We start from the raw sequence: 14,196 nt of genomic DNA, 5'->3' as shown, positions 1-14,196 counted from the left end.
TCCAGGCAGCAGACCTTGGGCACGTGGGCTTACGTTCCCTTCGCTCTGGTTGTCACTGTGAGCCGAGCGTCACACCCCAGCACGTCCCCGCCAAGCGTCCACCTCACAGACACCCGGGTTCTGAGTTCCTGCTCTGGTGGGACTCAGCTTGCCTGCCCATAACCTTCCTGTTGTGTGATTCTCACACCAGCAACGCCTTGCACCTTGGGTACTTGTGTAGCTGACCTGTTGAAAGTTTTGGAGACGGGTTAATCACAGCGATTCAAATAACTTCAGTATTGGGTTTGCCAAAGTTTGTTCCGGTTTTTCTGCACCATCTCATGGAAAAACCGGAACAAACTTTTCAGCCAACCACATGCTAACAACTCTGCGTTTTTGTCAATGTCCTGCAGCCATTTCTGGCCACCTGACTCCTCCCATCTGGCTGCCTCGAGCATTTTCTAAAAATTTCCTGTTTATTTATGTGGCTGCCCCAGGTGTTGGTTGTGACCTGTGGAATCACGGACCTTTGTTGTGGCGTGTGGGATCTAGTTCCCTGGCCAGGGGTCGAGCCTGGGCCCCCTGCGTTGGGAGCAGGCAGTCTTAGCCACTGGACTGCCAGGGAAGTCCCCCAAATTTCTTGTTAAGGGTAGAGTAATACAACTATCAGAAGCAACCTTCCTACACGTGGAGGTCACTTGGGACTGTAACCATACTGGTGCTCAGGCCTCATCCCAGACCAGTAGAATTTGAATTTGAGGGATGGATCCAGGAATTTTTTTTTTTTTTTAATATTTATTTTTTTAAATTTATTTGGCTGTGCTGAGTCTTAGTTGCAGCATGTGGGATCTAGTTCCCCAACCAGGAATTGAACCCGGCCCCCCTGCCTTAGGAGCATGGAGTCTTAGCCACTGGACCACCAAGACAGTCCCAGCCTGCTTCTGAAAGCTCACGCACGTGAGGCTGTGGCAGAGTTACCACACCAAGTAGCTACCTCCCACTTCTAAAGCCAACCTGAAGCCTCTCATCATCACTGTAGGTCCTCATCATTTCACATTCATCTCTTGAGAGTGTTCCCAGCCTCAGGGTTGCAATGGGAACACTGGGGTAAGGCTGACACTGTTCAATATTGACCAATAGCCACAAAAACACTCTACCTGTGTACTCACTAGCTTTCAGGTCATACTGGGAAATTCTCAAAATAATGGAGTACTGCTTTGTGTCAGCCATGAACTGTCACATGCCTTAACCCCCACAATAGCCTGTGATAATTCATATAAATTATTGATTTATACAGTATATGAATGTTATAGCCCTCTAATAAACAACAGCACTTATTCCTGAGATAGTGGCTGAGAAAGGTTAAAAATCATTCCTGAAGATGCATGGTTAAAAGTGACAGAAGTTTAAACTCCAAAGTTTGAATGACTATAAACTTAGGATCATATTATTTCATTCAGTCCTTCTAAGGAAAAAAGATGTTACTCGGTACAAATGCTGTGATTCATAGTATTTGGTATGCTCTGCTCTGACTGCTGCATCTTGTCCAACTCTTTGCGACCTCATGGACTGTAGCCCGCCAAGCTCTCCTGTCCATGGGCTTCTCCAGGCTGGAGAATGCTGGAGTGGGTTACTATTTCATTCTCCAGTCGTAGTTGGTAATTGCCAGTCAATTAAATGATTCAGTTTCTTATGCTGAAAAGTTTCCTTCTACCTCCTGGATTGTTACTAATGATTATGTGAAGAGTATCATCTTTGAAAAAACATTGGTATACTCTGCAGTTCAAAGATTATGGTTTCTGGCATCAAAGTTGAGTTTGTATTTAATCCAATTTAGTACTCCAGCTCACAGAAATGGAGATGTTCAAAAGCTTTAGCAGCTTCAGGCATTTACCTCTATGTTACTAAAAAGAACAGGTCTATATTTTTCAGGTTTAGACGTTCTCTCCTGCTCCTCCAGGAAGATTTCGCTTCTTCCTTTCCCTGTCCCACCGTTCATGTGCCCCTGTCTCAACTCTTGGCCCTTCCAGCTTAGCGAAATCATTACTTTGGTTGACCATGTTGTATATTACTAATGCTTTCCTGGCCAACTTTTCCCCCATAATGAACAGTCCGGCTTTCCTGGTGGCTCAGATGGTAAGGAGTCTGCCTGCAGTGCAGGAGACCAGGTTTGATCCCTGGGTTGGGAAGATCCCCTGGAGAATGAAATGGCAACCCACTCCAGCATTCTTGCCTGAAAAATCCCATGGATGGAGGAGCCTGGCGGGCTATACAGTCCATGGGATCACAAAGAGCGACTGAGCGACTAACATATAATGAATCGTCATCTTATTTTTCATCATGAATTCAATCCCCAAAGGTACCTAGAGACATCAGATGCTCATCAGAAGCTTCTCTTAGAGTTTGTCTGCTATAGTCTGAACCAGCCTCATGCGACTCTTGAAACGTAGCTCATCCTGGGATCTTTCACTGCCACCCAGAGAACCCCCTTCTCTGTTGGACATCCTGTTTCCTATGTTTCCCTGTTTCTTGGATTACTTCCTCATATTGATGAAGCACATCCTCCAGTAATTTCCTGAGAAAGGGTGCATGAAAGGTCAGTTCACTGAGAACTTGTCTATCTCAAAAATGTTTTTAACTTATCTTCACACTTAAACCATGCATGCATGCTATCGGCTTCCCAGGTGGCGCTAGTGGTAAAGAATCCGCCTGCCAATGCAGGAGGCAGACTCCATGAGTCTGGAATAGTCTCCGTATAAAATCGTGGATTAGAAAGCATTTTTCCCTCAGGATTTTGCAACCTGGCTTTCAGTTTTACCACTCTAGTTTCCAGTGTTGCTGTGGAGAAATTCCCAATCATTCTTATCTTTGGTCTTTTACATAAGACCTGTCTGTTCCAGAAGTTTGTCCCCATGTTCTGAAATATCATGATGACATTTCTTGGGTCTGTTCTCCCATGGGCAGTTGATAGGCTTTTTAAATTCGGAAAGTCACGGCTTTCCGTTGTGAACAAGTTTCAATTGTTTTTTAGAAAATGTTCCCTCTTGTTTTTTTTTCCTATAACTGCCATTATTCACGTAATAGACCTCATTTAAATTCTTTTATCTTGTATTTTTTTCCTTTTTGCTTGCTATTTTCTGAAAGTTTTCTTCAGCTTTTCCCCAACCCTTCTTGTCTCTGTTAGCATAGTAAAATATTAAAAAAAAATTTTTTTTTTTACTCTGGTCTCAGCAAGTTCCATCTTTATGGTCTTTTATCCAGGTTTTCTTATTCCTGTATCATCCCCGCTTCCTCCATGTTTTCTTCTGTGTGTTCGGGTCTCTGTCTCTCCTCTTAGAGCAGGGGTCCCCAGCCCCTGGGCCGTGGACTGGTACCAGTCGTGGCCTGATAGGAGCCAGGCCACACAGCAGGAGGTGGGTGGCTGGGGAGTGAGTGATGCCTCATCTGTATTTACCGCCGCTCCCCATCACTGCTCTTGAGTCATCCCCAAACCATCCGCCACCCCCCACCCCAGGTCCGTGGAAAAATTGTTTTCCGCAAAACCAGTCCCTGCTGACAAAGATGTTGTTGTCCTGGAGGCTTTTCTCAGAAGTCAAGTGATGCTTGTTTTTCTACTGAGAGTTCCAAATAGGAGGTAAAATGCTTTTAAAGTCTGTCGGAAAAGATGTGAGCCCTCTCGTTGGGTGAGCTGCCTCAGCTGTTGGGTGTGAGTCCTGAAGTCAACATCCCTGGATCTCTCCTCTTGTGCTGTGATTGCAGACTCTTCCCATCGCGTATGGAGGGAAAGGGGTGGAGGGGGAAGAGTCTAGTTCCCTGAATATATCTCAGTCTAGCATCTCTCTCTCTCATCCCCACTTCAGGGGTACCTGCTGCTGCCAACCTGGAACCTCCTAGGGACTCCATCACGTAAATCTGGATGGTTCTTGTCTTAGGTTGGCCATCTTTAGATTCAATTTTTTTCAGTTTGCTAAACCATTTATCCACCTGCCTTCCAGCTCCCAAAAGTTATTGCCATGGTTCCTTTTTCTTTTCTCCCCAGCCTTTTAGGTTTATGCTTGGAAGCAAACAAAACACACCATCACCACCACCACCAACAGCAAAACCTCTCGACATCTCAGTGAGGTTTTAGGGAAGGAGTGAAATTATATCCGTATGTTCCAGCCCCCATCTTTATACCCAGAGGGTTTCACTCTAAAGTTGAAGACAAATCAAAAGGGCATAGGCGAAAGTGAAGAAACTCAATTATCAGCTATTAGGAGATCAGCAAGGAGAGGGATGGATTCACTGTAAATTGCTCTGTAAGAAAAACGAGTGAATGGTCAGTTTCAATCCCTTTTTCTATGTAGATGACCACTGCAACTTTCTGTTGGATGGCTGTACCTGTTAGTCCTTCCTGCAATGTGAACCATACTCAGGCACAAACAGACAGTATGAAAACAACCACAATAAAACAGTGCACTCATCTTTGCCCCAAACTAGCTCTCCTGCTGACCAAAGTGCTTCTCCTTTTTGGCCTCACTACTGCTGATGCCCTTGAACGACCTGACTCTGCCCTCCCTCTGGTCTCCAGTGCGCCATCGAGAGCTGTCCTTCACTTCTGCCGGCCACACCACTCAGCACAGCTCTTGGAAACCATAGCCGCTGGCTCCTGTTGGCTCTCCCTGCTTCTCCTCTCTTCTCGCCCGGACCCTGCTTGCTCAATCCTCTTCCTCACAGCAACGCACTGGACAGGCTCCTCGTCCCTGTGACTGTCGTGTCCACCCGTGATCCCATTCACCTACCAACAGAGGTCCGAGTTCTCAGCACGTTCGGCCTCAGTCCTCAGCCGTCTCGCCCCACCCTTATCTCTGAGCCCTTCCCAGACCCTGTGCAGTGGCCGAGTGAATGCCTTGCCCTAGTTATCATGTGCCCTTCTGCCTCCAGGGTGTCTGCCCACATTCAGTATATAACCAGCGTACACTTCTTGTGGGCTTCCCTGGTGGCTCAGCTGGTAAAGAATCCACCTGCAATGCGGCAGACCTGGGTGCGATCCCTGGGTTGGGAAGATCCCCTGGAGAAGGGAAAGGCTACCCACTCCAGTATTCTGGCCTGGAGAATTCCACGGACTCTATAGTCCATGAGGTCGCAACGAGCCGGGCAGGACTGAGCGACTTTCTCTTCACTAAAATATACAAGAAAGGGGCACACATATAAGTGTGCAACACTGTGAATTTTCACAATGTGAACACATCGTATATGCAGCTTCTAGAATGCCCACACCACACCCAGACAGGATGGTGGAGGAAGGGCTAGACCCATCCCTGCTTGAAGGGGGCCCTTGGAAGGCTGGCCTTTCTGTGAAATCTAGAGAACTAGCCCCGGAGAGCACAGATAGACAAGGAAGACTGCTGCCTGCCCAGGGCTCTGACAGGGAATGACAGCTTGCTGGAAAAAGTCAGCTTCCTTGGTTTGAATGTACCTGTAAGGAGCAGGACTGCCAAGCCAAGAAATAAACACAAGCCGCATCTAAGACTTGTGGGACCCTGGGATCCTGGCAGAGGCAGGCTAGAAGGGGTGGAGGGATCCTCCCACCGCCCCAGGGACGGTGATCTCTCAGAGAAAAACACTCTTGCCCAATATGATCTCAAATAAATAAAAATTAGAACCCCACGGAGGAAATGAACTTAGTCATCTGATACATGCCTTAAAACTGGCATAAGAGCCCTACTTTTCTCTCTACACTGCAGGCAAAGTGAATGTTTTGCACTCAAAGCATGGATCACTGTTAGAGGGAGATATGTTCAAAAGATGAAGTCTTTCATCTCCTAATCAGCCAAAATTCCTTGCCCTCCACCCCACAAACTCTGCTCAAGACATGTAGTTTCTGTTACTGTCCCTCAAGGCCTTCTTACTGGGTGAACTGTGTCCCCCACCTCCCAAAAATTACCCCCTTCCCGTGTATATTAAAATCCTCCCCTCTGGTACTAGGAAATGTGACTTTATTTAAAAAGAGTTTCTTTGCAAGTGTAGCCAAATTCAAATGAGGTCAACCGGGTGGGCTCTTTGTCCAATATGGTGGTGGTGTGGTTTAACTGCTGAGTCATGATTGACTCTTTGCGACCCTGTGGACTGCAGCCCGCCAGGTTCCTCTGTCCATGGGATTTTCCAGCAAGAATACTGGACTGCGTTGTATGAGTGGTGTCCTTCTAGAGGAAAGATGGTCACGGGAAAGAGATACACTGACAAGAGACCGTGTGATGACAGAGGCAGAGATCAGAGCGAGGCAGCCGCAAGGCCAAGAGAGTCAAGGGCTGCCAGGAGCTAGGAAGAGGCAGCAAAGGATTCTCCCCTGCAGACTCCAGAGGAAGCATGGCCCTGTTGACCTGGACTTGAACATCTAGCCCCAGACTAGAATTTCTGCAGTAACTTTCTGTGGTCTTAAGCCCCCTGCTCTGTGGTATTCTGTTCCAGCAGCCCCATGGAACTAACACAAGCCTCAATATACCCCAGCACTTTCTGATTCTCTGCTCGCAAAGCCCCTCCACAGAGAGCGTCCCTCACTCCCCACAGGCCCCCGCTCAACCGCCACCTTTGCAGACAGGCCATGTCCCACAGCACCCCCCAAAAGAACAGTTCCTGCCTCTCTCCATTTCTTCACCCCCTTTATTATTTTTCCTCACGGTTCCTAGTCATAGCAGACATTGTGGCATGTATCTTTTGTTTATTGTCTACCTTGCCTTCTAGAATGTAAGTTGCATGAAAGTAGAGATAATCCAATTCATTGCTGTGTCCAACATGTGCCTGACATAGGTAGTAGGCCCTCTATACATGTTTCTTTCATAAATGAATAAGCTACTTGGGAGTACACTTTACTTTTTTAAATTTATTTTAAAAATTGGAGTATAATTGGTTTACAGTGGTGTGTTACCTTCTACTGTATAACAGTGTGAATCAGCTATATGTAATACACATATCTGGGTTTCCCAGGTGGCGCTAGTGGTAAAGAGCCCATCTGCCGGTGCAGGAGACATAAGAGACCTGGGTTCGATCTCTGGGTCAGGAAGATCCCCTGAAGGAGGGCATGGCAACCCACTCCAGTGTTCTTGTCTGGAGAACCCCATGGACAGAGGAGCATGACGGGCTACAGTCCATGGGGTCGCAAAGAGTGGGACACGACTGAAGCGACTTAGCGCTCACACACACGTGTATATATACACATGCATCCTCTCACTTGAGCCTCCCTCCCACCCTGCCCCAGTTCCAGCCCTCCAGGTCATCAGAGAGCGCCGAGCTGAGTGCCCCATGCTACGGAGCAGCCCCCGCCAGCTGCCCACCCCACCCGTGGTCGTGTATGTGTCAGCGCTGAGGGTGCAGTTTACGTTCTGTCCTTCACAGTATCTGCTACAGTTCTTGGCTCACAGTAGACGCTCCACCAAAATGTGCAGATGAACTAATAAACCCATCACCACTAGTGGGCTTAATACTGAGGCTCTTGTGGTTAAGGGGGCAGTCAGAACGCACATTCCATTGGCCTAGACTTGGGTGGCCTCTTTGCTGGAAAACAGTCGTGGGGACCATTGATCAGACTTCCCTGAGCAATTATTAGAGCTCACCATTTGTCTGCCTCATGAAGGCACTCTTTCTCCCTACACTCAACAGCATCCCTCCCTCGTGCTGTTGTTTTTCTGATTAAGGAGACAGAATTGAGTAGTCTAAATTTAGTCTGTGCAGCCTGGAGGTGCCAATCATGGCAAATGAATTAGAGGATCTCCTTCTGCCTCCTTCTGCGTTGAAGCGCTGAGCTGAAACCAACAAATGCATTTTATTTAGGACCACAGGCTGAACTCTGAGTGTTGGCTGTGACAAGAGAATTCTTTCTTCACTAATTAAGTCACCCGAGCTCAGACAAACCCTCTCTCCCATGTGATGGGGGTGCCGCTTATCTGAGCTGGCCCAGAGACTGCGCCTCCTGTTTGTTAAGGAAAGTGGTTATTATTTTGCTACAGATATTTAAACCAGAAAAATGCATTTATATATACATACATATGTGTAAATATACGTATAAATATATACATGCCTAATATATAAAAATATCATATAGTTTTATAAGTTCATTTAGCCTTTCAAAGATCTTCTGGCTTTCTCAGTAAACCCATATTTAGAATTCACAGTTTCTGATGTAAGGGCTGTATTTTCCAATCAGCTGTGGAAAGGACACATACAAAGCTTATTTTATCTGCTTTCATTCAAAAGATCATAAAAATTTACTCACTGAAAAGCTGTTATATTTGATGTTTGTAAGAAACAAGCTACAGATTAGAAATAACAAATGTCATGAAGCTCTCTTTGGGGAAAAATAATAAAGTTCTGTTTCCATTTGTAACCTATGAGTCTTAATATGTGTATCGGGGCATTTTATACATGAACATAATTTTGAATGAGTTGTTTTATAAAAGTCAGTAAAAATGAAAATACAGGATGTGAGGAAAATATATGAAATGGTGCTAATTCATTTTTTTTAATGTTATTATGTTGATACACTCAATAAAGCATGTTTTGGTAACTCCTTTCTTGTTTCTGGCCAGATACAAATTTAACTCAGCCCAGTGTTGATTATGTGAGATTTGGCACCTTTATGCCTTGTCACTAATCAGCGGCATTTCCCTGGGAGGGGCCAGAAGACCCTCCTTATCTTCACTGAGCAGGTGGGGCCCAGCACCAGGAATGGAGAGGTGTCTTATCCAGAGCCTCCCAGAAGTGGCCGAGAAGAGCCCACACCTCTCAGCTGTTAGAAACCCTTGAACTTTTCTAGCGCTCTGACCTTGCCCATACTTTCTCCAGCACAGCATTTCAAAATGTAGAGACTTTTTGTGTAGTTGATTTAAAAGCAATAGGTTTAGACTTTAGGTAGAAGAGTATACTATCTACAAAGACTACCTTTCAATTTTTAAAAAAATGTTTGAAAACATTTACTTATTTATTAATACTTGTTTGTGCTGAGTCTTAGTTGCAGAATGCAAGATCTTCAGTCTTCATTGGAGCATGCAGGATCTTTAGTTGAAGCGTGTGGGATCTAATTCCTTGACCAGGGATCAAACCCAGGCCCCCTGCATTGGGAAAGTGGAGTCTTAGCCACTGGACCACCAAGGAAGTCCAAGATCACCTCTTTAAAGGGCAAACTAAAGTATGTTAGTTGCTCAGTCATGTCCAACTCTGTGATCCCACGGACTGTAGCCCGCCAGACTCCTCTGTCCATGAAATTCTTCAGGCAAGAATACTGGAGTGAGTTGTCATTTCCTTCTCCAAAAGGGCAAACTAAACTCATAATTTTTGTCCTAAGAATGGAAAGTTAGCAAATCATATAGGAAAGCAGTGTCCACTTCTTAGTAAACATCTGCTGCTTGATTCAAAGATTATGTACATAGTATGAAAGGCAATCCATTTGACATTTTACACTGAGCTTCTAACCATAAACAGGACTATCATTAATAATAAACTAATTAATCAAAAGCATATATTTTAGCTATGGAAAACTGGTTTTCCACTCAATCTAGACTCCATCTTCTTGGAATGCTCCACATGGCTTGCCTCCTTACTTCTTCAGGTCTCTGCCTAAGTGTCAGTGAGGACTTCTCTGACCATCTGTTTCAATTGCACTAGACTCCCCTCCCCATCTCGGTTCATTCTTTCTAACCCTCATCGTTACCTCAAACACTACATACTGTGATGGTTTTCTGTCTTTCCCCGACATCCCCATGTGAGACCCTTGTCTGCTCTGTTCACAGCTGTTTCCCCAGTGCACACAGCAGGTGCTCAATACTTGTTCAGTGAATGAAAGAACGGTGTCTGACACCTTTCTGTTCCAAAGGTTGATCTTGTACTTGGAGATGTACTTACTTGGAAGGCAAGAACTGGAAGGGCAGGCAGAGGTGTGGGAATGTAGGAAGGGCGAGAAATGAAAGGGACACCTCTTTCGTGGGTAGGTTTGGGGCCTGGCGGTCACCTTGCAAAGGTGAGCAGACATGATACTGACGAACCTCACTATCCCAGCCCTCCAAAAAAATGCATTTGCCGGACTGGCCTTCACTTTTCCTAAAGCCCTTATGTTAGCAACATAAGGTTTGCTTTCTGGTCCCAGCTGTCAAACTCTGCTGCATAGAGATACTACAGAGGGACTTAATATTTATGTCATGAGGGTCTGACATAAAATAATTTCTTTTCTCAAAGCAAAATAAAACAGGGGCTGCACAGTTGTGCTTCAACTAGGCAACAAAACTGGAGCATTGAGGCAAAAGCATTGTCCTATGTAACTAACAGTAATGGAAATGTCAAGAAAGTTCTTTGCTGCAGTTCCTGCCTTGGTTAGATGGGCGCTTGCAACCAGGGCCACTCTTTCAGGGCAACCGGAACAGCTTTTTGGTGGTTGTTGACCAATAGCACAGTCCTGGGCCTTTTCTTGGGGCTTTCCCGGGTGGCACCAGTGGTAAAAACAAAACAAAAAAACCCGCCTGCAACGCAGGGGGAGGTAAGAGGAATGGGTTCGATCCTTGGGTCAGGAAGATTTCCTGGAGGAGGACATAGCAACCCACTCCAGTATTCTTGCCTGGAGAATCCCATGGACTGAGGAGCCTGGTAGGCTACGGTCCATGGGGTCAGCAAAGGTCGGACACGACTAAAGCGACTTAGCAGGCAGGGGCCTTGCTTTGGGAACCGCCGGGCAGAGGGGCGGGCTGCCAGCGAGGGGCGTGTCTCCGCCTGGTCCCGCCCTCCGACCACGCCCCACCAGCCAGCCAATGAGAGGGCGCGCAGCCGGGAGCGGGGCGTGGCCGCACGGTGGGGCGGTGTGTCTGGTTGGCGCTGGGCTCCCAGGCTAGGCGGTTGGCGGGGCGGGTTCTTGGTTGTGCTGCCGCCGGAGGAACCCGGGTCCCGGGCCAAACCCGCCCCGGGAGCGCTTTCAGTCGGCGCAAACATGGCTGCGGCCCTGCGATCTGCGGGCGTCCTGCTCCGCGATCGGCGTAAGTGGGGCCGTGGCGGCCGCCGCCGAGGCGGGGACAGCGGGCCGCGGACGCCGGGGCCCAGGAGCCTGGGGAACGTCCCGGACCGGCGGCGGGGGGCGCAGAGGGGCGGAGAAGGGATCCGGAAAGGGGGCCTCCCCTGGGAGGAGCGAGAGGGGGGCAACGTGGGTCACCCGGGGACCCTGAGCGGCCGCGGGGAGGGCTTCCGGAGCCCTGTGGGTCAGGTGGGTGGCCGTGAGCAGGGGCTGAGATTTCTCAGTCTTGGATCTCATCTGTAAAATACGACTAATGAGAGCCTCAGGATGGCTGTGATCACGGGGGCAGAGTGCGTTAAGGGCCAGCCGCAGAGACAGTGGCGTTGGCATCGTTGTCAGGAGCATCAGCAGAGGTCTCCTCCCTGGGCTTCCCTCCCTGGTGGCGGAGATCTTACTTTTCCCACTGCTGCCCTGCCCTGGCCGCTGGCAGCACACCCGGTGCTCACTCGTCCGTGGCAGCAGGACCTACTCCAGGGCTAGAAAATACTAGCCCAGGATTAGATATTTGGAGAATAGTTTTCTAGCCCAAATTAGATATTTGGAGAATAAATAAGACCCCCTGAGAACACCACGGGTTTCTGATACAGAGGTGAACGTAGGATGGGGTCCAAAAGATAGGCCGATGGGACCCTGGTCAGACACACCTGGCTGGGACGCTAGCTAGCCTCTGCAGCATTCCTGCGATTTCTGCCCACCCCCCACCCCCAATCCTGGAGTGAGGCATTCACTTTGCCAGACACAGAGAAAGTAATACCTCATAGGCTTACCATGAAGATTAGCTGGTTACAGGTAAAGCCTGTAGCCCAGGGCCTGGCACACAGTAAATACATAGATACCCTCAAAATGTTACTGTTACATAAAAGGCTGCCACCTGCTAAGATGCTTGATTAGTGCATTTGAATGGTGATTGGACCCAGACCTGATTTATTAATTTTTTTTTTTAAAGTTCCCTAATTTGTCAATCTGGCACCTACTGAGAAGGAGTGGAGAGAGTCCATTCTGAGCTCCATATGTTATTCCAGGTGCCTTTGTTAGGACCCAGTGTCCAAAGACAGTCAGGTCAGTAAGGGCAGTGGGAGATGAAAGACATTATCTTTTAAGAAAAGGGAGCCCAGTGCCGGTAACAGGGCTGAAAGAAGTGTCAAATTAGTCTTTTCTTTCACTGACCTTTTCAGTGGCAAAGAAAGTCTGACAGGCTCTAGATTTGAGGTCATAGAACAATTTGAGGATCTTTAAATGCTTTGTTGTCCAGGTTATAAGTAACTAACTGGAAGATTCAGAAGCCACAGCAGAAATAGGTTTGAAGTTCAGTTGAATTACAGACTGATTTTCCCTGGTGGCTCAGATGGTAAAGAATCTCCTGCAATACAGGACACTTGGGTTTAATCCCTAGGTCCGGAAAATGCCCTGGAGAAGGGAATGGCAACCCACTCCAGTATTTTTGTCTGGAGAGTCCCATGGACAGAGGAACCTGGTGGGCTATATAGTCCATGGGGTCTCAAGAGAGTCTGAGACTACTGAGTAACATTTTCACTTTCACTTTCATACTACTTTATCTTGTTTTATATGAAAGGATTAACATCTGGGATAGGAAAAATTGAATAATATTTTTCAAAATGAATTCTCAAAGTAGAAAAGCAAAGTGTTATATTGTGTTTTTAGCATATCACAGAATTAATAAGAAGCTCCCTGGTATATATGTATATAGTATATGTATATTTTAGAAAGTTGATAGAATAATTATTGTTTCTCTGTGCCTTTTCCTTTCCAGATTTTCTATGTTAGGCATATATGTCTTTTGTAATTAGAAAAAAAAAAATCTAGAATAATAAAAAAAATATATATATATATCAGTGTTTAATACATTAGAACATTTTGGCTCCCATATCAGATAGATAAAGGAGGCTTTAAGAAAAGAACTGTTAAGTGCTTATTAGTAGTTATAAAATAGAACCTTATTTCTGTTAATTTTTAAAATGATACACTTATTTATAAGGACCTTTTAAAAGAATCCTCATCTCCTATGTGGTAGAAAAGAGCGGTGTTAGGTACTTGTGTACCTCGTTTTCTACCCTCCTGTATACCACCACCAGGCATCCAAAATATTAAATAATGTGGTTTGGGGGGACCAGTTAATACTCATGAACTTCTTAAGTCACAGGTGTACTTTTGAATGATTCATGTATTTGGCGTGTCCAGGAATTGATGAAGTTTTGTTTTCTTATGTCATCTTCTCTTCTGCGTGTCCCTTGGTTTTATAGCTTTTATTGTCTGTAGGCTTTCCAAAGGTAGACCAGTTGTCCATGGCAAGAGTAGGGTTAAAATCACCTGGTCTTAGTTTATGAGTGGGCCAGTCCTTACTACTGAGTGTTCTTACTTCTTGCTTAATTACTTGCATTGTGCCTGGCACTGTTTTTCAGGCTGGATATAGATTTCTAAAAATTTTCCTAATCGTTACAACTGCCCTGAAAGTTTGGCCTCATCGCTATTTTACAGATGTAGAAAAGTGAGGCTTGGAGTAGCTCAGTGAGTTGCCCAAGTACTGTCACATAACTTTGTTTGGTCCTGTCTGGAATTTCTACTTGGATCTCTCTAGCTCAGAACACACTCTCTACACCAGATGATGCTTCCTGTGCCTTTGAGTTTCTCTTAAGCAGTTAGCTGAGTATATTCAGAAGTCTCATTTTGTTCTTTGAATAATTAAACTCCTTTAGATAGATGCATACTAATCATTAAGCAGGAGACACACTGCTTTTCTAGAGTCTTCAGATCATTGGGGAGAGGATTGTTTTATTTGTTTTTAAGTTATTGATGGTTGATATTTGGCTGTGCTGTAGGCGTTCTCTGGTTGTGGTTAGCGGGGGCTCCTCTCTAGCTGTGGAGCACAGGCTTACTTGCCCCGAGACCTGTGGGATCTTCCCGAACCAGGGATGGAACCCGTGTCCCCTGGGTTGCCAGGGGAATTCTTTACTACTGGACCACTAGGGAACTCTGATAGGAGTGTTTTAGAGAAGTCCTTGAGAGGTGGGTGTGTTAACCCTACGTCCTGAGCAGAAAGGATCCATTTTTTTTTTTTTTTTTTTAGTAGCATCACCCTTCTTTGAGAATGTGTTTCACCTCAGAGAGGAGAATTTTGTAAGTAGAGGGCATGGCAATAGTGTAGCAGCTCAAAAAGCTCCCAGCTCCCA

General features: G+C 46.3%; 1 protein-coding gene across 2 annotated transcripts in view; it reads left to right on the top strand.

Moving 5' to 3' along the window:
- The first annotated feature begins 10,813 nt into the window (after positions 1 to 10,813).
- The window catches only part of FECH (ferrochelatase), a 35,624-nt gene continuing 32,241 nt past the window's right edge, over positions 10,814 to 14,196 (top strand). The window contains exon 1 of one of the 2 annotated variants that reach the window (XM_043889250.1): positions 10,814 to 10,973. Coding sequence is in view for 1 of the 2 variants with exons in the window: in XM_043889249.1 (XP_043745184.1) it covers positions 10,928 to 10,973 (46 nt within the window). In the remaining variant the exon portion in view is untranslated. The remainder of the gene's footprint in view (positions 10,974 to 14,196) is intronic. The other variant, XM_043889249.1, reaches the window with a different exon arrangement.

This window comes from Cervus elaphus, chromosome 27 (genome assembly GCF_910594005.1).
Source record: "Cervus elaphus chromosome 27, mCerEla1.1, whole genome shotgun sequence".
In the NCBI taxonomy this organism is placed as follows: Eukaryota; Metazoa; Chordata; class Mammalia; order Artiodactyla; family Cervidae; genus Cervus; species Cervus elaphus.
This window is presented reverse-complemented; position numbering and strand designations above follow the sequence as displayed.